At 45.6% G+C, this 26,700-nt stretch overlaps 1 protein-coding gene across 1 annotated transcript in view; it reads right to left on the bottom strand.

Annotated features, from left to right (window-relative positions):
- LOC135383031 (phospholipid scramblase 2-like) overlaps nt 1-26,700 on the bottom strand; it is an 82,719-nt gene that overhangs the window by 7,868 nt on the left and 48,151 nt on the right. The window contains exons 5-6 of the mRNA XM_064612664.1: nt 21,180-21,350; nt 15,423-15,581 (exon numbers count right to left, since the gene is read on the bottom strand). Of these exons, the coding sequence (XP_064468734.1) occupies nt 15,423-15,581; nt 21,180-21,350 (330 nt within the window). The remainder of the gene's footprint in view (nt 1-15,422; nt 15,582-21,179; nt 21,351-26,700) is intronic.

Raw genomic sequence — 26,700 nt, 5'->3', positions numbered from 1 at the left:
CTCTCATTGATAAAATCTTGTATAGTTAAACACAAACACGATATAAAGTGTAAAATAGTATCATTTTTATATTTAGCCTCGATGTGGCAAAGTTGTCTATTCTGTGAGCCCTTTGGGGATCCGAAAAGAATGCCCCTTCGCCTTCCGAACTCCTTTGGACCGGCCATAGAGTCTCACCGCATGAGTATTACGATAATACCGGGGCTTAGTCCGTGGAGGGCGTAGGAGGGGAATCGTGTCTGCGGTGCAACTTTGAAGGGTTAGGGTTAGCACTTACAAGTCGTGCTGTGGATGGCATGTGGCCTAGAGGACGCACTCACTCAAATAGATGCCGTTTTAAAGTGTGACTTTCCTTGTCGGAAAATCATATTCTAAACATGGGCCCTCTGCAAAAAATCGAAATTCCCATAGACGCAGTGTATTCCAATTCAAAACATCACCTTTTTTTTTTTTTAAGATGAGGAATGGGGGGTTCGTCGCCATTACAATTCAGTTGGCAAGGATGCGCTAGATTTATACATTGTTAACCCTTTTCATCTCTCCAGGGGTTAGTTACATGGTGTTCTTTGTCTTAGACGTTGATATCTTTTTTTTAGTTTGTTTCGCAGCTAATTGACCTAAAGGGGCACTAAAATTCAAAACGAAGTTGACTTAAAGTCACGTTGAGCGCAATGTTAATTTCGTACTTGTTATCATAATTCAAAACTTTGATTCCGTTACGAAGCTACAATCAAAAATATACAGGACTCTTTCTTGCTTCGGCGCTAACCAGTGAACGTCGTTTGAGCTCGTGCATCGGTGTTTTTAGTCCATGCCGCGCGTGCACACGTGTGCCACGCGATAGAGCAGTCACGGCGAAGAATATAGAGCGCGTTGCGTAGCCGACCTGCATCGCTGTCCGAAGTACGTGAAAATATATGCTATCAGTAGAACAATTGTGAGAAGTTTTGTATGCTACAATTCAGTGAGTCGGTGTTGAAAAATGGAGTTGTGCGCATGATTCCGCGCATATTGGGAACACCCTACGATCGGACCCGTTCCAAATCCATACGGCCACGATAGGTAAGGCGCGCTGGTCCTGCTGTCTCATTGGATGCCGCCAATTATTGCCTCCTGGGTATACCCACTAATCTCGATTGTAAAAGGCTGGATCGCGGATAGGGAGCGCGAGCGTGAAGAAACTGGCCTCCATCTTACTGTACCCACAACAGTCGCCGCAGCGATCATGGCAACTTCTTGCAATTACGGTCGTACCAACCGTACTGGCAAGGTTACAGGGCCTAAATTTATACAGGTGAGTCACTCTTTATCGAGGAATAAATAGGCGTCCATTCTGTATATTTAGTTGACCATTATGAAGTGTTTTTTTGCCCAAAACGAGCACTGGATGCAGGTTGCTTGATCGCTCTTCCGACGTTCAATCGAGCACACTTGCATTTTACCCGGCGGCAAATACAGTTTGAGTGCATAATATGCTTGAAAGAACACGTTACACTACAGAGGTAGTGTTGTCATCAATATATGTTCGAGCACTCGAGCGCTTTTTTGCATGCATAGCTAGCATGGTACATCGTGTTCTCTGCGGAAGCAAGTGCCACATTCATTTCTTTGAATTACCCTCACGCACAAGTTCGGTATTACGTCATAATGAGACCACGATTGTCACCTTTTTTCATGTATTGGTATCGTTTTGTGTCTTGGTTTGATTTGTGGCAAAGAATCCTACGTAACGGTGGTGTGGCGCGACTTGAATAACGCCTTTGTGTCTGAGCTGTATCGTTAGCTTGTTACGATAGTAATAATTTGTAGCGTGCCGTGCTATTTGTAGCAGTTTTTAAGGCAAAAGTGATCTCTCAATACAGGTTTTGTCATGAGGGCTACCCAGTGAATAATCTGTGCAGTGTGATACGGCTGGGTGTACAGGTAAGTATCACGTTCCTCATCCACTGGTTTCTACTTTACAGGAAGGAACAACTTCAGTGCACGCACTGTGGTTGGCCTCTCTCAGTTTTCCATATTTTCTTACATGTTCACATCAGAAACACACCTTACACTTTAGGCTCCTTCACCCAGCAATATAATAATTATAGATTATAATTCTTTTTAGAAGAGTTCCCCATATTCTTTCTAGAATAGTTTTAAATCTTTTTAATTTTTAGAAGATACAGGGATTGTAAACCATGTTCTAAACTGATGTTTTAACATTTGTCCAATGCATTTATTAAACAACATTTTCATTTTTAACTGGTTGCACCCAAACCAATGTTCTGATGTATTATTTCCTTTGTTGTCAATGCACCATAAAAATTGGAATAATCATCATCAATGCAGGTTATTTCACAGCTGCCTCGACATACTCAAGAAATGGGTGCAGAACCTGCGTAATGCCCACAAACTTTGACTACCACAGCCCCTCCAGAAAGTAAAGGCATATGTGTCACATGGGATTTTTAAAGGCATTCACAGTATATAATACCTTGTATGAACTGTTGTAGATCTAAGCAGCCTCTACAGTACACTCTCAGAAATTAAAACTTGTCAGGGAACTGTGATAATTGTTTCAGTTAATAGTCATGCACATATACGCTATAAGAGGAAAATTATTTATTGAGAATGCACTTCTCTGTCTACTCATGTTGTTTACATCTACTGTTGATCACATTCATTTATCACACATTATATTCTTATATATTATTATTATATTATCACATATTCGATCACATTAAATTTAAAATTTAGCATATATGAGAAAATATCAGGAGGTAAGTTGCTATTCATTGCTCATTCCAACCTAAAATTGAGTGCCACAAATTTAGAGAGCGTACCTGACCATTGTCATTCCTAAAATATATATTGCCATTGTAGCAAAGTCACAAAAACAATAAATGTAATCTTTTGCGACCTCCCTGGATGTTCATTGTATCCTGAAACGCATAAGTGCAAGAAATAAATCTTGAACTTGAATAAACTTGATGTTGTATAAACTTGACATAAAATGTTGAATAATATAATGAATGATATAAAATATTGAATAAACTTGAACTGGTATATTCTCTTTACTCATCGTCAGTGATCTTCATTACAAAAGCATATCGTGTTAGGCTTTTTTGTTTGCGTGTACTGGGTACACGAGGGCCAAAATGACAAAATCACAACTGTTTCAAGCTCCAAATAGTCCTGTTGCAATTTGAAGACCATACGTGGAGCTGCATTTTTTTTAACATGCTACACATAACAAGCATGATAAAGCCAGCACTGGATAGCAGGACCCCGTCCCCAAGCAGCTTTTCTCACGCTGCAGTTGTATTCAACAAAAGCATGTGAGTGCTGGAGAAGGACATTCAGTTTGGCACAACCGCGCCTGCAAATAATCAGAACAAATAAAGCAAGAAGCAAACAAACATAGAAGGGCTGTACTTCAAAAAGAGACAAGTCCTGTGTCTAAAGAAGGTGTTATCACTTTCTAAGTAACTTAATTGATTAAGCTTACATCACTACCTGATTGTGAAGTAATTATTTGGGCTGCTTCGGTGTGTCCATATTTGCGAGGCAAAGCACCGCTGTCGTTTACTAAAAGACTCTTTCTAAAGCGATGCTTGATATAAATCATACTAAACGCATACATGGCTAATACAACGGCTGTGATTCTACAGAACGATCTCTTTCTGTCATGCGAGTATGTCTTTTCCCCGCCCGTTCTTTATGGAACAATTTTTGTCCAGAACGCAGTACGGGATATTATATACATGGTTGTTGTTAACCTCAAGTCGTTTCTTATTGAAATATTGGCTGGGGAACGTGCTGTAGTACAATCCCCAGCGCTGCACTGCAGTGACGGTCTAGTTTCCGAATGCAAAACATAACGTAATTAAGAATCGAACGGCAGGACACCTGTGAAACACTGTTAGGATACATCAGTATACTGGCACCTTACAAAATTGTGTTATGACAAACAACGATGAATGCTTGCAGCGCAATAAATACTCAAAAGCTCTGTTGCCTCCCATTGTTTTCTATGGGCACACACAGCACTTTAGGGCCCACCAACATGGCGGCCCGAAGCTACGCCTCTCCCCCACGAGCCCCTCTCCCATGCGCGATCCAGCCTTTATACATAGAGATCAGTGGGTATACCATTCGTTGCCGCCAAAGGCGTCTCTGTTTTCATCGCGTTTTTCTTCTGAAAGGTAGCGCTCTGTGAACTAAGTTTGCCTGTATTATACTAATTGAAGCACGGACTTTCATATGGAGGGTCGTTTTTGCATTTTAGTGCCCCTTTAATTGCAGTTGCCCTCTGCAAAGCCGTTTTCCGCATAGCAGCCTGCATATAATCCGAAGGGAAAGAAAAAAAAAACTTTGCGGACGTTCAGCGACGGAGGCGCGGTGCAGCACGTGGCCAATGAGCGGGCATTTCAAACGTAAGATAAGTTGTACTGTCTCCTTCTTCTTTTTTTCATGGGCAGGGTATTCAATAACGTAGTGGTGTAAAAGTGGTGGGAGGTGGGAGGAAACTGTAACGCAGCTTCAAATAAAACTCGAATCCGAAAGGGAGACACGAGAAGCACTAGAGGCTGGGGAAAAAGGTGTAATGTAGAGCAGGAGTTGGAGGCCCTAAATGCAAAGTTTAGGGAAAGGCAAGGGTGTCTGGAGACGGCGGACGGTGACGTCCCTCCACAAACGTCTGGTGCTAAAACCCAGGAGACGGAAACACTCTTGTACTTGTAGACGGAAACACTCAGGTGACAGCTGAATCGGACAAGAGAAGGGAAGGGCTCCATGTCGAGCGAAAGGTAGTGATAGTTGGCGACTCCACATAAACTGCGGAAAGAGGTCATCATGGAGTAAACGAGAGCTAACGATAGAGTGGGGGTGGTGGCACAACTTTGAAAAACGCTCTAAGATGCGCTGAAAAAGGCGGAGGAGATGGTGTGGGGGAGACGCCACATCAGTGGTGGTGGTGCGTGCGGGCCTGAATGATGCTCTCAACGGAAAAGTAAGCGGATTGAGAGACGTCATAGGGCACGATATGGAAAAGATAAAGAATGCTGCGGGAACGCATGCGTGGCAATGTGCACGATACCGGAAGTCAGGAGACAGCGGATAAAGACGGAACGGATGGTGCTCCAAGCGAAGCAAGTCATTAAAGAGCTAAGCGGCAAGCTGGAGTATGAAGTACTAGAGGTGAATCGTGAAGTATATAGCTCCGAACCTTTCCCCTTTGCATGGGCCGGACTACATTGTGGTGGCCAGGTAGGTGTGAAGGTCGGAAGTACGCTGGGACACAGGGCCCTAGCTTTTTTCGGGGCTCCACGGCTCTCCGAGCTACAGGATAGACCAGGAGGCCGGTGGTGGTGGAATTCCGGTGATATATCAAGTAATTCATGGAGCGATGATAAATGTCGGAAATACCCGACCACTGTCACCCATTTTGTTCATGCGCTACGTACACCACAACAGCCAATTTCGGCCCTAATATATGCGGACGATGTGGTGATAATAGCGGGAAGTCATATGTTATAGAATATGTGTGGCACAATATGCGAGGCCCTAACGTGGGAGTTCAGCGGTGAAAAGACGGGTTATATGGTATTTCGTGGTGTCCAGGAAGGACCTTTGACCATACAAGAGAGAACAGTCCAAAGTGTCTCAGCAGTCTGTATAAATATGGGCACCAACTATTTAAAACAGCAGGAAGACATTTTGATGAAAAAGGCATAGTGAAATTGGGCAATAGGGGTCTATGGGCTTAGAGCAGGTACAACGTAACCCGTATGATTCGGAACAGGTGATGGTACCAGGGTTGACACTTGGCAACACATTACTTTGCACAAATCCGAGAATACAGTCGTTTATGCAAACATGTCACAGGGAAGTAGGGAAATTGGTAGTAGGCGCACATGGAAATAAACCGAACGAGGGGGTCATGGAAGATAAGGGATGGCGAAAGTAGGATCGGGTACGAGGGGCGTCTCAGGAAATTGGTGGAAATACTGCGCTTATTATGCTTAGTATAAAGTATATTTCCCGCTGAGAAGTGAAGGTCTGAAAATTTTATAAGGACGCACATGTAAGTACATATGCAGCTAAAATATGTGCTCTTAACCGATTACTCGTCGGAGTTGTGGATCGCCTACTTAGCCCTTTAAAGGAGCATTAAAGTGGTATCTAACATGGCCCAAAACTGCTGTCATCTTGTAAACCAGTATGTGAAAAGCATTCCCACAAAATATTTCTGACCAAAGTTGTATCACCACGGTGCAATTAATTTGGAAAATCGCTGCCGCGGTGACAGGCCGGAGCGTTCCAACTGCAGACCACACCCACTGTAGTGTGACGTTCGTAGTAGAGAGCCCCTCATTCGTTCGTAGGAAAAACCGTCTGCTACGAACATTGCGAGCTGCTTCTTGTTGACTTCTATTATTTATATCATTTACATCACGTTTTCTTTAAAAAAAAAGAAGCATATACGCAGCCTGAGAAAATAAGATTACGATCACAAGAGTAATATATCCGTGGCTTCTGTGCAATCTCAGAATTCACAGCAGCAGAAAGCTAGCGATGGCGGCGGTATTGTGGCGCCACCTGTTAGCCACTGAACCAAATGCGCGGTGAAAACTGTCGGACAGGCTGCACACTGTCGAGAAGCACGGGGTTTTTGCTGTACAAACGCAGTTAATTTCGGGCTGCACCACTCGTTCTTCAGTGGTGCCTGCGGTCCCAAAAAATCGTGGTTGTGTCGTGGACAGCCTTCAAACCCTCCGTTTCGGACATCACGAAGCCGGAGAACGCATGGCGTCTCCGAAGCGGTAGCAGACGCTCCGGCCTGGGCGATGTCGCTCACCTCGATCATGTGATCCCAAGTCCAATGAGGAGCGTCCTCACCACTGGCGTCACATAGTGACGTGTGTGGTGGTGCTCATCACGTGCCTATCGTGAAGGCGAATGAGGGTGTTTCGCGCGCGGGAGCTTCGGGGAGCTATTGCAGGCCTCCCAATTTAGCAACGGTTGCACTAATTGTGGGAAAACTGTTTTCGGCCGCCTAACATTCCATACTAACCAAAAACAAAAACAAAGTTGTGGGCCTCTAGACTGCTCCTTTAAGTAACCTTCTGCGACGACATCAAGAAGAATTGTTCAAGAAATGACTTTGTAAGTGTGAAAAAGTTCACGTGCAGCTGAAGGCTGGAGGCAGTACCTTAGCTTTTTAAACCGACGCTTATTCCTTTTGCTTTACGTCCTTCGATGGAAGCTTATCTGGAAAGGCAGAGTAAAAATTTACTTTTGACTCCACTTATATTCGGACTGGGCGGCACATATTGTAGTCGATCCCAAGCCTAACAGAGCAATACGGGTTTGTGGAGATTTTAGTGTATCCGTTAACCGCTGTTGGATATTACGCAGTACCCGCTTCCGAGACCAGAGGAGCTTTTTGTGAAACTAAATGGCGGCCAGAAATTTTCGAAGCTCGACCTTTCAGAAGCGTGTCTGCAGACGGAAGTGGTTGATGATATATACGATAGTGGTTGATGATATGATATACATCTATCAAGGCTCACAAACGATCGACAGTTTAATCGAATGCCGTTCGGTATTAGCCTCAGCACCCACCTGTAATTTTTCAAAGGGACCATTACCATGGGGCAAGTAACAGCGGGGTTAGACGACGTTACTTGTTACCTTGATGACATTATTGTGACTTGTTCTAATAATGAAGAACATTTGAAAACCCTAGAGAGCGTTTTTCGAAGATTGCACAAGCATGGATTTCTTTTGAAGGAAGGGAAATGTACTTTCATACGTGATGAAGTTGAGTATCTTTCGCAAATCGTATCCGCAAGGGGGTTTCAACCTTCACCAAAGAAGATTTCAGAAGTTCTGAATGTGCCGGAGCCCACTAACGTTCAGAACTGAGAGCGCTGCCTGGAATGGTACAGTATTATAGCAAGTTCATACCGGTATAAGCGCAGGCTTGTGCATCACTCAATGGATTGCTTCGCAAAAACATACCATGGTGTTGGTCGGAAGGTTGTGTTGCTGCTTTTTGTGGTCTTAAGCAGAGGTTGACAGCCACCGACGCTCTAACTCGTGTTGATTCAAGGAAAGTCATCTATTTGGCAGCGGATGCATCTTCAGAGTGAGTTGGCGTTGTGGTGAAGCAAAAGATGGACGAAAAGGAAAAACCCGTAGCTCATGCATCCAAAACGTTACTACCAGCTGAGAGGAACTATGCTGAGATAGAGAGGGAGGCACTTGCCATCATTTTTGTGTGTGAAAAATCAATGCCCCTGGGGAGGAAGTTTACATATATACTGACCATAAGCCATGGACAAGCATTTTTTTGGTCCAAACAAAGGAATGCCTGTGTCCGCAGCAAATGGGTCTCAACGCTGGGTTACAGCTATGGTGTTCGGTAGAAACCAATGCAGCAAATGGGAAAAGGTGACGGGTTATCGAGACTTTGCAGAGGGGCCTGACGACGACTTCGATCGGGAAATAGCCAGTCAGAACTTCGCTAACGTTGATTATGTGAACATCACTTCCGTGGGAGTATCGTGTATTTTACCTATAACGGCGACTTTATTGCAGAAGAAACAGCTAAAGACCAAGTGCTATCGGAAGTGTACCGTTTCTTGTTCGAAGGCCGGACTACTGCTGAGAACAAGCCGGAGCTCCATCCTTATCTGCAGCGAGAAAATGAGCTGTCTATTTCTCACGGTTGTACTTTACAGGGCATGTGTACAATAATTACAACCAATTATCGCACTTTGACATTGGATGTCCTGCACGAGGGTCATCTTGGACAAACCAAAATGGAGATGCTCGCCAGACCTTCGTTTGGTGGCCTGGGGTTAATGACGACACAGAAGCCATGGTTAAACGTTGTGATTCCTGTGCCTCTGTGGCAAATGACACTCAACATGTTCCCCTACAGCACTGGGAGCCTCCAGAACGTCCGTGGAGCAGACTTCTTGCTTATTTCGCTGAGTACCACAAATGATTATTTCTTCATAATGACCGATGTTTACAGCAAATGGCCTGAAGTCGTACAAGTGAAAGACTAACAGTGAGTGAATGTGTGAAGGTGTTTGAAGAAATGTTCCTCCGTCAAGGACATCCAGAACAGTTGGTCACGGATAATGGACAACAGTTCACTATAGTGCTGTATTTAAGGGCTTCTTAGAACTCCATGGAATACGACACATTTTACACCACCTTACCATCCTATGTCGAACGGTCAAGCTGAAACCTTTACTAGGTCGCTAAATCAAGCCATGCGCCGCGCACACAATGGGAAGGAGGAAGATCCTACTAGGACGTTTCTGATAAAGTATAGGTCTGCTCAGCACGCTTGAACTAGAAACTAACTATCTGAGGGGCTGAACAAACGTTCATTCAGAATGACGCTAGATCTGGTTCGACTGTTTCGTCATACTGATAGTGATGTTTTGTCGCATTCTACACCAGAGTGTCCAACTCGGAATTTTAGTATTTCTCAAAAGGTGTTGGTACAAGATATGTAGCGGGCCGTGGACAACGACGAAGAGGGCCGCGCGGCTGGAACACCGGCCTCAGTTCTACCGCCACCGTCCTAGCGTGAGGTTACGCACATCTCCCCGCTGGGACATTCCATCATCACCGGTTAGGACTCATGTAGAGGAACGCCATCTCCACAACAGATCCAGCACGAAGACACCACTATACTAAAGACACTGTTGTTGGTCGTGGGTGCCACATGATGTACGAGGCAGAGTTGGAAGGACGGAAGCGTCGTAGAGTCTACGCCCATCACATCAAGAGCAGGGTGTCAACTGACGACTCACAAAACGGTAGTGAGGTCTCATGTAAACTGGGTTCTCTCAGGAGTCTGAGGTGTCGTTGAACTTAGCCATGGGGAGTGATATAAATCATCTGGTGTCACCTGCGGTTCCAAAACATGCGGATTCTCCTGGGACCCTTACAGCCACCTCCATCGAGAAGCCTACAGCCGCTCCAGCTAAACGCTCCAGGTACCCGGACCGTTTTCGTAGACCAACCGCCCGGTACCAGTCCACAGACTTAGGAGGGCGAAATGTAGTGGATGACGATGACTGAGGCGTCAGCTGGAGGCTCGCGCCCTCGCACATCTGGCCATCAGCTGTTCGACAGCAGTTGATCCAGCGGATCGTACCGCACAAACCCTCACGTATACTGGTTATTCCTTAGCTACAGCATCACGACTGTTACAGCGTCTGTCTGCTAAATATTTAACTTGGGACGACGAAAGTAAGAAGAAAAGCATAAAGACTTGGGTAAGGGAATCGTGAACTAAACCGTGGAGAAGTAAAATGCAGACGAAACCGTCACTTGACGTGTACAGGAAACATGAAAGGGTAATACGGTCGGAGGAACTTTTCGATTCGAGCGAGCCCTTTGCTGTTTGAGGCAATGACAGGGATGTTACGAACAAAAACTCGTGTCGCAACGTAAAGAGATGTCTCAGATAAAACATGCGGTGTATGCGGACAAGAAGAGGGGAATGCAAAGGATGTCATATTGGCATGCGAACATATTCAGGCGAAGCGGTGCGATGTAACATTATGGGAAGCACCATATTGCGAAGTTAACTTCAAACCAGTACAAAATACAAATGACTGACTAAATGATTGGTGGCGTAGGAATAATGTAGTTGTTTAATGTTGTAGTTGTATGAATTGCTATGATTATCTAGTAATTTCATCTCAGTTATGTGTCAGTTCTAGATTTTGTGACGCAAGCTACCGCGTGCTCCAAAGGGAAGAGACACAGTATCGATCAGTCCCATCCATCCTGCTCAGCATAGCAGCGGTGCACGCCACCGGTTCGCACTACCGCGAGTTCTGCGAACGAAAAGTAAGTTACCACAAGAACTTGTCGGGAAAAATACTGCGACACGATACACTAAGCTTCTGAGTTCCTTTCATTCAGCTAGCTAGAGTATTCAGCAACATCCGACCACACCTTCTTCGGCTGTATGTTGCTTGGGGTCTTCCTCACCCCATCATCACTGCAACTGTATAAGAAGACAAAGCCTTCTTCAACTCACTACTAGTTCAAGATGACCGGTGACAGGATTAGTTTGGAGCGGAGGCGACAGATCGTGTCCATGTCGCTTGCAGGGCATTCTCAGCGAACGAGTGCTCGAGAGGTGGGATGCTGCTTGTCTTCGGTGAACCGTATGATTCAGCGCTTCCGTGATGAATGGCAACTTGAAGATGCACCAAGGTCTGGACGGCCGAGGGCAACGACGTGGGACCGAGACAGGGCAATAATTGCTGCAAACGTGGTCGACCCATTTCTGACGGCTGTCGATCTAAAGGAGGAGCTGAGCCTGCAAGCGTCGTGTACAACCATACGACGAAGATTAGTGTGCCTCGGGGGTCTCCGTTCCGCAGATGCGGTTCAGAAGCCCGCGCTGAAGTCGGAACACCGAAAGGGAAGACTGGACTTTGCCTTACGCTACGCGGAGTGTTACCTCGCGCAGTGGAGTCACATGCTGTTTACTGATCAGACAACGTTTAGTACGAAGTGGTCCCAGGGGAGGCGGGTTTGGCGTCCTGCTAACTGCAGGTAATGCCTTGAGAGTCCGCGCCTGCTTGGAGACGGCCCTATTTTCCTTTTCAGATATGTACCCCAGTACGTTCACAGCGTGGTCTCCAATGGACGGCACTCCGTGAGAGTGTGGGGCGCCCTTTCACACCAGGGCTTGGGGCCTGTTGTCCGCCCAGACGGCCGCTTCAACGTAGCATACGTTAGAGTCATCGAAGATCATCTGCTTTCCATACGTCCTTGACAGTGCTTTCCCACCCGGTTGCTTTATTCCGCAGCAAGACAGAAGCCCGGTTCACATGTCGTCCGCTGTTCAGGGTAGACTAGACGATCTTTGTATCATGCAGCTTGAGTGGGCCGCGTGCAGCCCGGATCTGAACGTGATTGAAAATATATGAAGAGGGTGCCAATTCGGAATGGACGGATGCATTCGAAGGAATGGACGTCCCTCAAGGAAGACGTAGTACACCTTGTGGGCCGGTTCTATCAATCGCTGCCAGATCGCATGCCCACTGTGATCTCCGCGAACGGGGGCTTCACGCGATACTAAATAAAATATTAATGAAGTATCATTTAGATCTTTCTTCCCCCCCCCCTTGTTTCTACGTCAATATCGTAAGGTCTATTTGCCAGCGTCATCCGCAGACAAAATAAAAGGAAGACGAGAACGAAGAAGAGAAATGAAACTGCAGAAAGCAAACTGTTGTCGTTCTGTGTCAGGGCCAGTTCTCACTTGGCGACGCCCGACGCGACGTCGCGTGCTGGCGGCGGAAATAGAAGCGCATTTCCATCGTTGGGAGAGGAGACGTCGAGCCAAAAAAATTGCCATGCCGATTTCTTTCACGACACCGGCGAGAGCTGCCGGGAACGATAGCTGGCGACGAATAAGGTGACACAGAACGGCCACGCCTCCTGAGTTTTCGTCTGCTTTGGACGACGGAATGCCACTGTGGTGGGAACATGAATATCGTGCGCGCTGACGAGGCGGCGGAAATGCGCCTCTACTTCCGGCGCTCGCTCACGACGACGCGTCGGGCGCCGGCAAGTGAGAGCTGGCCCTCATTCCTGTTACCTTCCAGCTGCGAACTGCGATAGGGATTTGCCTGGGGTAATTGCTGCAAACGCCACGGTGGGCCGCTGCCTGTGTTATGCCCTGAGCCCTCTCAAAATGAATGGACCTGTCCGCTCCCGCTAACTTGCGACCGCCTCTAGGGTGAGGCGGCGCGGAGAAAAACGCCGCTCGCGTGTTCCGTCGACTTTTGGCGCAAGCTATATGTGACTTGGCTGCGCCATGTCTTCGCTGGACTGTATAACAACAGAACGATACTTCGAACCACGATTGAGGCAATCGGTGCTGTCCTTACAGAGAGCCTGGTAGGGAAAAAAAAAATTAAACAGTAGGGGTATTTCGAACGCCGACGCACAACGCACGACGACTTTCCTCAAAAACATCTGCAGAATCACCATCTGGATCAGCCTCTCTGAAGCAGCAATTCTGACCAGTGCATTCACGTTGTCAAAGCCTTCTGCGCGAGCAACGTATTATTTTTTCTTTTTTTTTTTATCTGGACGTTTCGCGATATGTATTATTATCTGCATCCGAAAACGCTGTTGAGCGATGTTGAAGACACAATTTTAGGTAACGGTGTCGTGCGTTCTCCAAACGATTGTGGCATAAGCATGTGGCTTTTCCTATGTTTGTTAAGGCTGTAGTTAAACTCACTCCTTCTAGATTTCAGGGAAGACTAACAGAGATTTGGTGCTTCCACGGAGACTTGCTAAACCTTTGTTAAACGCGGATCACGGCATCGCCAGTCTTCCTAATGTTCCCATCGTGAGCAATCTGGTGCACATTTTTCGGGTCACTATTTGATTGTACATGCCAGATTGACAAACGCCACGGAGATTGTGTCTGTGTTTAACAGCCAGAGCCAAGGGCTCCAGTTCACGAAGGAGTCCCCGCACTGCAGTCGGCTGCAGATCCTAACTGTCGATCGAAGTATCGTCCCATGGAATCTGCTGGAGCTACCAGCAGTGCAGTAGGAAGCATTCATTGTCATTTGACAGCTATCATTATAAAATAGTGTGCAGACAGTGTAAAATGGACAAAGTTGTTAAATCCGCCCTCAAGTCTTTCCTTTCCAAGTTATGCGTTGTGAGCTTAAAATCAGAAGTTCTCAGAGTTTATTCGGTGGGTTACCCTAGTACAAAGATCTGGAGTGTTGCCAGACGCATCCACCTCTCAAGGCACTCAACCTCTGATCGCACGGGGGGGGGGGGGGGGCAACGTACCATCAGCATACCCTACTCACATGGTTTTGCGCGTAGATTGACAAGTTACGAGTTAAGTTATCGTGTGAAAAATTTAACTAAGTTAATAACCAAGTTCTTCAGACTGAAATGTAACTCGCAGTTACTGTGTTACCTACAAGAAAGAACGAGTTACTTCCAAGTTACTTCGGACACAAAATAGCATTACGCAGGTGCAGCGCGCGTGAGCAGTGGAGTTAAACCTTGAGTTACCTGCGGAGGAATGCAACGCGCTTAGGTCGTCTTCGCTTATATCCAACAATACAGTTCTCCCTGCTTGTGAACAAATGACGTAATAGTGTTCGACAGCGCCACAAATTTGGTAGAGTTGAACAACGCTCGAAGCTAAAGGTGAACAAGGTCGCTCCCGAAAGCCTCGGTCTTGAGGGGATTACGATGGTCCCTCAAAGGGACCCGACCTTCGGTCCTGCTTTTCGATCACTAGGAGGCAGCGAAGAATTGCCCATTCGTGGAACCCAGTCCTCTATTTCCTATTTGTTTGGGTTTCAGTGTGTCTACCAACGTCACGATGACGTTTCCCTGGTAGATGTCTATTCGAACGCTTTGCATCTTACTCTCTGTGGGCGCACATTGGTTCAGCTTCATTTCAATGGCGGCAGTTCCTGCTTCCTGAATAAAATACTGTCATTGATTGAATATGACGTTTTATGGTAAAAAATGCCATGAAGGAACCGGAGAGAAAGCACGAAAATATGTGCACGTGAGTGAAAAGCGAATTAAAAGTAACTTGGAAATTAACTTACTTTGGCAAAGTTACATGAAAAAGAAACGAGTTCCTCTGAAAGTTACCATGGCGCAAACATACCGAGTTAAGTTCCAAGTTACCAAAAAAAAAGGAACTTAGTTACAGTAACGAGTTACCTCGAACTCTGGTTTTGCGCACGTAATAAAGAAAGTAGCTGCCGCCTACGGTTTGCATCATCTCATTCGGCGCCCGTATTAACTTTCAAAACTGATCCCGGCTGTAAGCTGCACAGCCATTGTCAACAACTGCACGACAGAATATCGCGCCCAGTTTGTTGACCGTGCAAAGAACGTCGTCTATCCTTTTCGGTTGAAGTGCGCAAAGCAATTTGTAGGTCAGACATCACCATGCCTCAACATTCGACTTCGCCAGCACAAAAATAGTGTTGAATTTAGTAGCTTTTCGATCATTTAGAGAACAGTATGAGTGTCCAACTCTGCAGCCAAAGTTGTTTTTCAGGGCACCCCAGTATATAAATTTCGGATACTGGAAACTAAACCATTCCAGTTCTTTGGCGTGGAGACACGCGGGCTCCAGCGGAGGTCGAAATTTCGTACTCTCCCATTGGGAAGAATGATGTTACGACTGGCGACTGATATCATTGGTTTGAGGTTCATGGCACCTGGAAACTCTCGATGATTCAGGGTACCGCGGTCTCGTTTACTGAAGGTTATTGCCACATTTCAAACATTTTCCACCGTGTGACTCCGAAAGCGTCCCGCCCTCTAATCGCACAGATCCGATCATGGGTTACTTAGACAGTGATATGTTCAACACTTACAATGAGGATTGCGCATCCAAGGAGACAAGCCTTGATACGAACATCGAGGTCGAAGGGGAAGGTGAGGCTGAATGTGTCCGCATCTGTGAACATCTCCTTGAGCAACCCTCCCCACACCTTCGAGATTACACCAATCTCGCTGCCATTCAGCGTCAGAATCTGCAAACATGTGGAAATCGTCCAGCTGAGGATGATGAGCTTGGTGAATTGGGTCTGTGCGCGTTTTTCCTCTCCTACGTTGCTTTATGCACCATCATATACTTTCTTCCCATGTACAATAAGTAGCTGTCGTAGACAGAATTACGAGAACGTTTATGCTTCTTCCTTATGTTGTCATATTCTACCGTGCTTGATGTCAATTGTACAGGTGTCTAAACACAAGAACTTCATGTGAGGGTTAGCAAGGCTTTAGCGAAATAAGCTCCTACAATGTGGGAGCAAAGATGCCAGCGTGACGTAATGGACATGAAGGCGAAAAATCATAAATTGTATAACGTATACGTAGGTCGTGCCATACTAAACACAGGCTTCATACATTCTTCTCGAGTGCCCTGATCAGAGGTATGTAAGGTAGTGAGAAACGAAAGTTGCATTTACATGATTTACATGGTAGTTAATTTACAAATAGTTCCCGAAATTGGAATGTTATTTGGTTACAGTTACTCACTAAATGTAGTCTAGTCATCCTCTGTTTACTTCCGGCTGTGCATGGTTTTGTAGTGGCCATATATTACAGTGTCTCCCACAGAACTTTCATATGAGAAATCCATGATTTTGATGTCGGACAAGATGACAACACATGAACAACGAACAATACACGAAGTGAACCATGAACGGACATCTAAGGCTAATGTCAAATTTCTGGTTCTATTCTTTGGTCGCCGGACCCAACATTGGAATGTTCCTTTTATCACATCACAAGTTATATGCGGGGGAAGACACTTTAAAAAAACACATTTTAAACGAAGTGTGGTGAGTGCCCACGCTGACAGTTGAAAACCCACTATGTTAAAGCTTCAGTGTGCTAAACCCATGTCCATAACGGTTGTGAACAGATGAGTGACACACAGTGTACCCCAAAGATGAAGATTTTCAACCGCATGTGCAACCCTGCGCAAGACCAGCATGCTATAAGAAGTATGTTTAAACTGGACCCAATCAGGGTTGCGGAATGGGATCACCCATTCCATTCCATTCCGAGGAATGAACATTTGTGATAATTCCATTCCTTTCAATTCCTCGTAATGAAGAGGTGTGGTCATTTTCCACTCCTGGAATCACTTGGCAACACTATTCCATTCCTTAAATTCCACCAATAAAAGAATTAGGACCGGTAACCGGACTAGCTGGCCCAGCAGTGCTATAGAGGAGATTGACATTACGCAGCACGGAAAAAGCCCAAAAAGACATGGTTGTTTCGCCCTCCTCCTCGTCAGTGGCATCATCATTACAGGAGTTTTTCAATAAAGTAACTGGTGCCAGTGATGTGGGGTTGCGGGCCTCACACTAGTGGAGCCAAAATCTCCATTTTATTTTTTCTTAAATCCAAACCAAACCATCGCCCTTGACCGTGTGGCACTCAGACCATTACATTCCACTTCCATTCTGCCTGCGAAAAAATGCAAAATTTCATTCCGATACCATTCCCAGGACAATTTCCGCCATTCCATTCCAATTCTATTCCGGGCTCTGCTAAATCTAGAATGATTCCGGAATCATTCCAACCCCGGAGTGGCAACTCCGCAACCCTGGACCCAATGTAATATCCTTGATCAAAGGGGCGAGCCCGTCCATCGATGCAAGTTGAAGATCAAATGGAAGAACGTTTGCTCAGTTGAGAACTATTTAGGTACAACAATTACTTACATAGCCTTCGGTGTAAGAATTACGCGGACAGCAAGACATGTATCTTCGTCTCTTCCTGTTCCCACAATTCATCCTTCAACAGTTTGCGTTGATAAAACCAGTCGGCTCATATCTCTACTTGTGAATCTAATTAGTTATTCCCTCACCAATTACGGAAACTAATTTGAATAAATTAAGTACTAGTAAGTACATATAATCGCTTGAGAATACGGTAACGGCGATAACACAACGCGGGAACTGTTAAATAGGCAACCTTTATTCCTCTCCCTCCGCTCCGGGAGTTGTTAGGTATTTAGGAGGTTTGGTGTTATTAAATCATTACTGTGTCTGAGAACTCTTGTGCTTGTCTTCGTGTCCCGTGTCTCTCGGTTATTCGTTCCTTCATCAATACAGTACTACATTGCAGTCGTTTAACTCAATGAGCGTTCCGTAGCTCACAGCTCCAAGATAGGCTCCAAATATAAAATAGCCTATAAAATAGCGCAAATAGCTCCAATCCCATAAGGGTAGAAGGATTAGGACATGCACCGAGTCGTAAATGTGCGGTCATATCCTTGCCCTTCGATTTTCGAACTAAGGTAACCTTTCATTCTTCGTGGATCACCGACCACGGTATCGGAAATACAACAAGGTATATCTAAACAGGTAGCGCAACTCCCATAGGCCCCAGTGTCTTCAGAATGACGCCATGATAGAGACGGTTACCGCCATCCATCCGTTGCGCGGACTATACGATTTTCAATAAATGACGTCAAAGATGATGTCAGCAGTATGAATAATACGTAGTTCATAATTAGCCATGGCAGGTTTGCGTTGTATTCCGTTTTCCTCACCCAAGCAACAATACCAGACGAGAACACAGAAAAATAAGTCATATCAGGTTTACTTAAACCTCAATTCGAAGCACATACCAGTTCACAGATTTTGACAACTTCAAACAGAAGGGCATCGTGATGACCACACGGAAATTCGGAAGGTTCACTTAAGGTCCATTTCTCACCTAGCGCTAAACGTACACGTAGTGATTAGTCATTTGCATTTATTCAATCAGTGGCCATTATAGGTACATTGCAACAAAAGATGACATCGTTGGTGCATAGGGCTGTTGCAGTGAAGTTTGCACAGCGCCATTTCGGGCCCAAACGGCCACGGATCCCAACAGTCGGTCGTTTCATTAGCGGGTTTTGCATGGTGTTTCAAACGGTATGGTGCGGGTGTATCCCATTTGAAACCATTAAAAATAATCTTTAAAAAATAAACGCGTAAGTATCCACTGTTAAAAATATATCTCCCAGAATATACGCTTAAAAATAAACGCACAAAAATAATCGCCGAAATATCCCCGTTTAAATATAAACGCTAAGGAATCCAGGGTTAAGAATACTATATCGTTAAAAATGAATCGCTTCAGAATCCCCCAAATCCACCCTACAGTTGCTAGAATCATGTGGTATGGACCAAATCAAGGTGAATCTGCAAATGCAAGCAAGGGGCTTAACCTAACCTCACAGGACCAAACTAGCCTAAACTATCCCAAACTAACCGAAACCAAACTAAACTAACCTAACATAACATGATATAACCCGGCGTAAATTGAAATCAGTCCGCCTCCGTGTTAGATGGTGAGGGGATTTTGAAACAGTTTATTTTTAATGGTGGTTTATTAAACGGTGATCTCTAAGCCGGGATAGTAAGCGGTTTATTTTAGGAGATATATTTTTAACCTTGTATTTTTAAGCGGATTATTCTTGAATGTTTTTTTCTTAAACGTTTATTCTTAATGGTGGATTTCGGGGACACCCCTATGGTGCAATGAAAGCTAAAAACCATGTAAGAAATACACAGAAAAAGCGGTGCTCCCTCAAAAGTGCGAACAACTCGAGACCGTGTATTTGAAAGTGCCGCGTCGTCTGCTAAACTACCGCCTGTTGCATAATTTGGGGCGCTGACGTTGCTGCTCAGTCGGGCAACCTGGCCCAGAGAAACAGGACTATAGCTGATCCCTGCTAACACTCACGCTATCATGGCCGCTCGTCCCATGACGAATTTTTTTTTTCGCGGGGCCAGCAACGGATGATGCATTGTATTCGTCTGTTCACGCACGTGTTAATCTTGGTCTACAGCTCCGGGATGTGAACGTCGCATCCTGTTTAACCCAAAAATTGCACGAACTCCGTATTACAATGCACGGACACACGGCACGGATAAACACACCCACTGTGACACATGCGCAAAGGAGCAGGATACGGAAATGTACTCGGCTGGTGGATGATTTCGTATATTTGCAGGAGTGGGGCAACATAAAGTTTTTTGGATGTAGTTCCGTAGCCGGGCTTATGGCTTTTTTAAACAAACGGAAGTAGACATCACATAACAGATGATTTTACCAGAAAGATGAGAAAATTATGGATGAAATCAAACAAAAATCAAGACCCCAGACGTCCCCCCGCCCTCAATCTGTAGAACCTAACTTAACCTAACCTCACTGGAGTGAGGTGATTTAGCCCATTTCAACGACCCTACCTTTCGCAAGATGATAAGTTTTGAATCCGTTAGGCTTAGCACTCCAGTGTTTCTCCAGCGCAAGAAGTGCATCAGATGGGGTTGTTCAGATGCATATAAAAAAACTTCTAGACCACACATTCTTGTAATTCCTGTTTTTATATATATATATATAAAAACAGGAATTACAAGAATGTGTGGTCTAGAAATTTTTATATATATATAAGAAGACTATATAGCGAATATATATATATATATATATATATATATATATTCGCTATATAGTCTTCTCTCACTTCAGTACATTATTTCGCTTTTGAACATTCCGGCTAATTAGGAAAAGACATAAGCCCATCTACGGAACTACACCCAGTTTTTTCTGCGTTAAATTATGAATAACCTATTAATACACACACAAGCCATGCCCATGCTGTAAAGTTTTTTGTTTACGATAATACCCCTACTACCAACAACCAGGATCGCTCGCACCTCATGATGGTGGCTTTGCCGATGGAACGGATTTGGTATTTTCGGGTGTTTTTGCTACCAGTTTAGATATACCTTGAATACAACGCGAAATAGCGGCATAGTTTGACTGTTATTCGATGGAATACGTGGCAGAAGCAGACGCCGGATACCGAAAGTATGTCGGAATTTCCTCTCTAAAAGAAAGGCGAACACGTCGTTTTGTACAGCACAGCACTGAGAGAAGCGACGCCCGGCCATGCGGGCGTCTGGAGGGCGCCTCCTTTCTAGGAATGAGGGGCTGCCTCTCACTCATCCTGATAGGATATGACGTCACGCTAATGCCGTAACTGCTTCTAAAATTCGTTCTTTAATAACAAAGCACTTTTCGGACGAAACAAAAAAAGAGGCCAAGTAGATTGTCGGCCGGTGCTGAACATAATGCTGGTTTCATGTCGCAAGGCAGCTTGCAAAAATGTTCCAAAAGCCGTGAGTAGTCATTACGAAATAAAGAGATGCTACAACTAACAACTGTTTAATCAGGCGTTTTGTCCGTCATTTGACTGATACCATCAATGCCAGACTGAATGCCAGAGTCGAAAATCATTCACTATTTAAGGAGAAGGGGGTATAGAATGCTCCTGGGATCCTGGCGCATACGCGGTGATCCCTCAACCTGTAACAAAAAACCGTGGCCCCCTTGCCGAACTACACTCCCACCTCCTTAAGTAGCGACTGGTTTTCGACGGGGGCATTCAGTCTGACACCGATTATGTTCGTCGTACGACGGACGAAACGTCTGATTAAACAGTCGTTACATTAAGGCGGCACATTTCCTTATTTCGCAAGACAAGTTTGACAATCTTCTGTTTCACTGAAGTCTGAAAATGCAGCGATTGTAGTGAAGACTTTTCGAGAAATTACCTGATACCTGACGTCCATTTGCCAAGGGCAGCTCGCCGTGATTCTTGGACCCAGCACTCGAAGTACAAGGTTTCCACTTGTGTCATATATTCGGAATGCTGGTTGGCAGGCGGAACATTCCTCGTACACGGAGCCGATCAACTCATCCGGAGGTGCTTCCACTTGCATTTCCTGACACGGCACGGAACAAACAAGTCACAATTTACGCCAGGCTCATCAATTTGTCCTCAACAACTGAAGCTTTCTGATGCTACTTTCGAATTGTCCAAAAATCGGAGACATGAACAGGAAGGCGGGCCCGGGAACGGGCTGACGTTAGTCTCCTCGCTACAGCACGCGTGTCCGCTCACGACCCCAAGTTGGATGACTACCACCACAATCGACCATCAAGGAGCAGTACAGCGGGTACTGCTGAGTACACGATGACATCATGTTTATCAAAATTAAAAATGAGTTTTACGATACCCCGGTGTCGCATTTCTTCAACATGTCAATCGACACAATTATACAGTCTGCGCGTTGAAGGAGTGAGCAAGTGAATGACAATTACGATTTTGCGGCTCTGGGTTTCTTAACTAGAAAACACATTTTACAATTGCGACAGTTTGTTTGCTTGAACACGCTTGATTTTATTTTCTGCGTGTATTATTACAGTCAAGTACGAGAACGCCCAATTTATTCAATACATTCGGCAAATGTTGTATGGTTATCGTTATTGATATTTACATTGAACGTTAACGTACAGCTCTCCGCAACCCTAACTTTAACGCGAGTTGGACCGGTGTGGGCAGAAGCAGACACAACGCCGTGGGATTCAGCAGAACCACTGGGAGGGCGTGTTTCGTGCTGTTCCACTCGCGGTGTACGAGATTCCATTGTTACTCAAACAGTTCGAAGGCGGGCGTTGCTTTCTGAAGATGCTGTTACCGAGATGGCGAGTGCGAGATGCGCGAATATCGCTACTATCGACGATATGCGAGGCGTGACCCCGTCAAAGCTATCATAGATCTGGTGCACCCAAATGAATCGTCAGTGGTGCTGTATCAACTTGAAACGAAATAAACGGGCATAGACACAAGTGTTGTCACATATTTATTTGATTGAGAAAGCCCTCTGTTAAGGAAGTTGTGGCTTCTTCTTCTACACCCTGATTTAGCGCTGGTAGCAATGAAAACTTCGCATTCCTCCCGGGTCGTGGTTGTTCCTGCACCTAGCGCCCACAAAATCGCGATCTGGATAACATCATCTTGAGAAAGTAGCAGCGGACATCTCTACAGCGTGAGTGGAACAGCCCGAAACGCGCTCTCCCAATAGCTTAGTCGAATTCAACTGGGGGGCCTCAGATCCTGCTCCGCGGATGGAAGCCATGATAAAGCCATGGAAGATAAGGTTGTGGAGAGCTATCCATTTGGTTGATTCGAAACTGCCTTGTACTACAGCCTCTCCCGCCCATTTGAATTCAAATGTCATCTGAATTAATTCGGGTGCGATCTGGCTCCAATTCAGCTGGTACCTAATTTAATCCGGGCACAATCCAAATTAATCCATGGCGAAGTTCAGCTTTCTAAATGTAATTCATGCCTCGGTATCGAATCTATCGATTGATACGATGTTGATGAGCATTCATACAAATGGACTCACAAAAAAAAAGAAGAAGAAGAAGAAAAAAAAAAAACCACCTAATCTACGTTGGACATTTCGCTGTGATTGGCGATAGCTATTCGATCAGTGATAACTGTAAGAGCTAGCATCTTTATAGCGGTGCTGGCTAATAACGGGCGAAGTGCAGGTGTCCATGTAGATCGGCGGCGACTATAGTTAGTAGTATCCTCACGTGCCCTCACCTCATGAGGGCCCTCATGGCCTCACGTACCTTCACCTCATGAGGACCCACATGGCCTCATGTGTCTTAGTGTCACTAGGAGACACGTACGTGAGCCTCAAAAGAACTTTTCGTCATGTTCACATGAGACGTCGGCGTTTATCTACTGTGTCGGTAGTTAGTACTAATGATACTGCAAGGCATTAAACTGTTTACAGGGTTTCGTGCTGTGCTTGGATAAAAGTGCTGACAGTTGTTACTGTCACAGTAAGGTTTAACGTTAGTGATGAAAGATGGAAGTCACTGAAAAGGTTAGCCAGCTGTACGGATCGAACCCACATCTTTTGGATTACCGGTCCAGGGCTCTACCAATTGAGCTAAGCTAACACGCCTCTCCAGCGACTTTCGGGGTGCGTCATCTGAAGGGACGACAATCCAGCCACTCACTCTCACTCACCCTCCTTTCACTCTTACATTTTTTGCTCACTCATACACACATTCATACGACGGAAATCGACGCAAGCGGCCCCTGTTGAACAAGAGAGAAACTGATGTTCTGAGGCTGGAACAACATACACATGTTGTATCTGTCCCTTCTATGTTGTTCCAGCCTCAGGACATCAGTTTTTCTCTTGTTTAACGTTAGTGTTTGGCATCAGTAAAGTGGAGCCCGAAATACTACAGTGCAGATGTACCGTTACGGAAATGATCGGGTGGTGGCGGGGAATAGTGCTTGAAGAGATCCTGTACTCGATTTTCAGAACCGTATGACGCTGCTGCCAGAATCGGAGGATACGCTCACAGCTGAAGTGTTTGGGCACAACGATGGTACTTAATCGCACCGGCAATCAGGTCGTGGCTTTTTGTTTTTGTTTTTTCTTCTCCTTCTTTTGCATTTCAAAGGCGCGCTACAGTCACGGGGATTCCAGTTTTCCTGGCTTCGTTTTGAGGAGACAAAGAAAGATTTTGAAAATTCTTACAACTCCATGATGAAAAACCCGAGACTGGGGAAAAGACGAAAATCAGACGACGCACACAAACTCTCAATTTCAACGTCTGTTTTTCGTCTCTTCCCCAGTCTCGGGTTTTTCATCATAGGTTTTTTTTTATTGTTATTTGTTTGTTCTGCTTTGTTAGTTCCTTCCTTAGTACTTCCTTCATTATTGCTGTCGCAGAGACTTTAGGGAGCCCGGTAAAGGCTGCTTTATATTGAGCTTTATGCTGTTAAGAACAAGTGATGTCAAAATAAAAAGAAAGCCTCGTTACATTCCCAGCAGCGGTAACATTTGTTTAAAAAGAAAATACAAAAACACCGCACATGACACCTTTGGCACGACACAGCACGCGTGTGTCCAGTTGCAATCATTGCATCATCGAAATTAGCGGGGGGAAAGCAGCTGCACGCGCTTTCGAAAACGCGGTACAGGGCCTCTCCAAACGAGGCTGCTATTCCAGTAAACAGGCAGAAAAACGAATCCACAAGAGGTAGTGTGGCGCTCAAAACACGACTTCGAAATCGTGTTCCCTATTCTCGGGGTTTAATCTTATGCAACAACATAACGTGACTGCCTAAGAGAGTCATGACTTATCTGTAAGGTTACTTATGAAAAAGTCGCATGCCCTTTTGAAGTGAGATTCTTCATGGTAGCCTTCATACAGGGTGGTGCACCAACCCTGATCAAAAATCATAGTAGAAAACGTAGGCCCTGGAGAGACATGCGGTGAAGGGATTTTTTTCTGCCAGTAACGTTTGTCACATATTTGTAATATTTTTATTTCATTTCAATTGACGGAAAGTTAATTTCTTGAATTGAACTTCGAAATTTCCCAAGGCAATCTAACGTATTCTTTGCGGAAATGGGTTCCCCGACGTCATTTTACTCAGTATAGCGCATAACCCCGCTCGTAATGCAATGGCAATGGCCGAAATAAATTCGCCGAAAATCGGGGAAATCAGAGCCCTTGGCACCGCCTCTTTTTGACGGATCTAAGTTTGAGCGCAAAGCTGCGAAGAAAGGAGGTTACATCGACACGCCACGCGAGGGGGAAAGGGTCACAAATTCAACCCACAGAAGAGTTCCGCTGCCAGGTATCAGCTTTGCCCACGTCAGTTTCAGGGTCGCGCTCTTTTTCGTTTATTCGTGTTTTGCTCAGTCTGTTTGTTTGCTTTTGGATGCGTACGCGGCTGTTGTCACTATGACCGCTGATAGCGGTCTCGTAGTTGTTCTGCACCATCTTATTGTCATGAACCTGTGTATGTGTGTGTGTGTGTGAGTTGTATGCTCGAACGCCTGTCAGCTCTCTTCTTTTTTCAATTCGTTTGTTTCAACATGCTACGGATTTCTTTACATTCAACACACTTCTTGTGTACTTTGATTAGGTTATCATTAGCGTAAATGCGTTTGAAGCGTTCTCCATCTGGTGCAATGCACAGGTGGACTCTCCGAATTGTATCTTCCACGGCCCTTTTTATTTCGGATCTGTAAAGCGACGAGCAGAAAGCAGTGATTTTCTCCTGCTGGTCAGCCGGCGATCGTGGTTCGCTTTTGTATACTTCTTCGATGCGACCCCAGAGGTAAAAGTCCATCGGCGTTAAGTCAGGAGACCTGGCGGGCCATGACACTGGACGAAATTGGCCAGCCCACTTCTCACGGAACAACAACAACAACATATATATTGTGATGATGAAGTGGGGAGGTTTTCCACTCTAGGAGTGGAACGCTACCCCATAGCTAGGGGGTGTAATATGAGTGGTGACAAGGATGAGTAATGACGATGAGAGATGACGGGAATGATCGAAGTGGCGATGGCGATGCTGAACGTGATCGTGATGGTTGGAATGTCCGATGGCGCTGCTGGGGTCATAATGAGTCCTTTAGGCCTGTCGCCTCAAAGAAGTCAACCACATGACGTAAGGCCGCCCTGGAGTGGGCCGCGGTGTCCCAAGGACGGAGGATGGTCGACAAGTTGAAGGGGCGGCAGCCAAGGGTGGCAAGGGGTGACTGCAGTGTACGCCTCTCGTTGACATAGGTCCGGCAGCGGAGGAGTATGTGCTCAACGTTGGCAAGTACACCACACTCGTTGCACATAGGGCTAGCCTCACAGCCTAGCTGGTATCGATACGACGGAGTGAAGGCCAGATTCAGACGTAGCCTGTGGATGAGAGACTTCAGAGGACGAGGAAGCTTTGCAGGCAACCGGTATGACAGCGTTGGGTCTACACTTCCCAAAGAGGACCTAGTTGCAATGTCGTGTTGCCACTGTAGGGTAGACCAGGAATCGGACAAATGCCTGAGTAGGGATCTTCTGTCTCCTCTCGAGAGTATAATGGGCATAGAAGGCCGTTGTTGGTGCGCAGCGGCAGCGTCGGCCTCGTGGTTCCCAGTTATTCCGCAATGCCCTGCAACCCACCGAAAGGCAACGTAGTGGGAGCGATCTTGTAGGGACTTCAAGGCGCACAGGATGTCTATCACCACTGAGGAAAGGGAACCGCGGATGCCCATGTTTTTAATGCACAGGAGAGCTGCTTTGGAGTCGGTGTAAATTACCCAATGCCGCGGTTCGCAGTCTTCCGCATATGTCAAGAATAACAAGATAGCATAAAGTTCAGCGGATGTCGATGAGGTACGGTGAGATAGACGACACCCACGTGTAACAGACTCCGATGGAATGGCAAAGGCTGAAGATAAAGTGTCACGG

This window comes from Ornithodoros turicata, chromosome 2 (genome assembly GCF_037126465.1).
Source record: "Ornithodoros turicata isolate Travis chromosome 2, ASM3712646v1, whole genome shotgun sequence".
Lineage (NCBI taxonomy): Eukaryota > Metazoa > Arthropoda > Arachnida > Ixodida > Argasidae > Ornithodoros > Ornithodoros turicata.
Note: the sequence above shows the minus strand (reverse complement) of the source record. Positions and strands in the feature narration are given on the sequence as shown.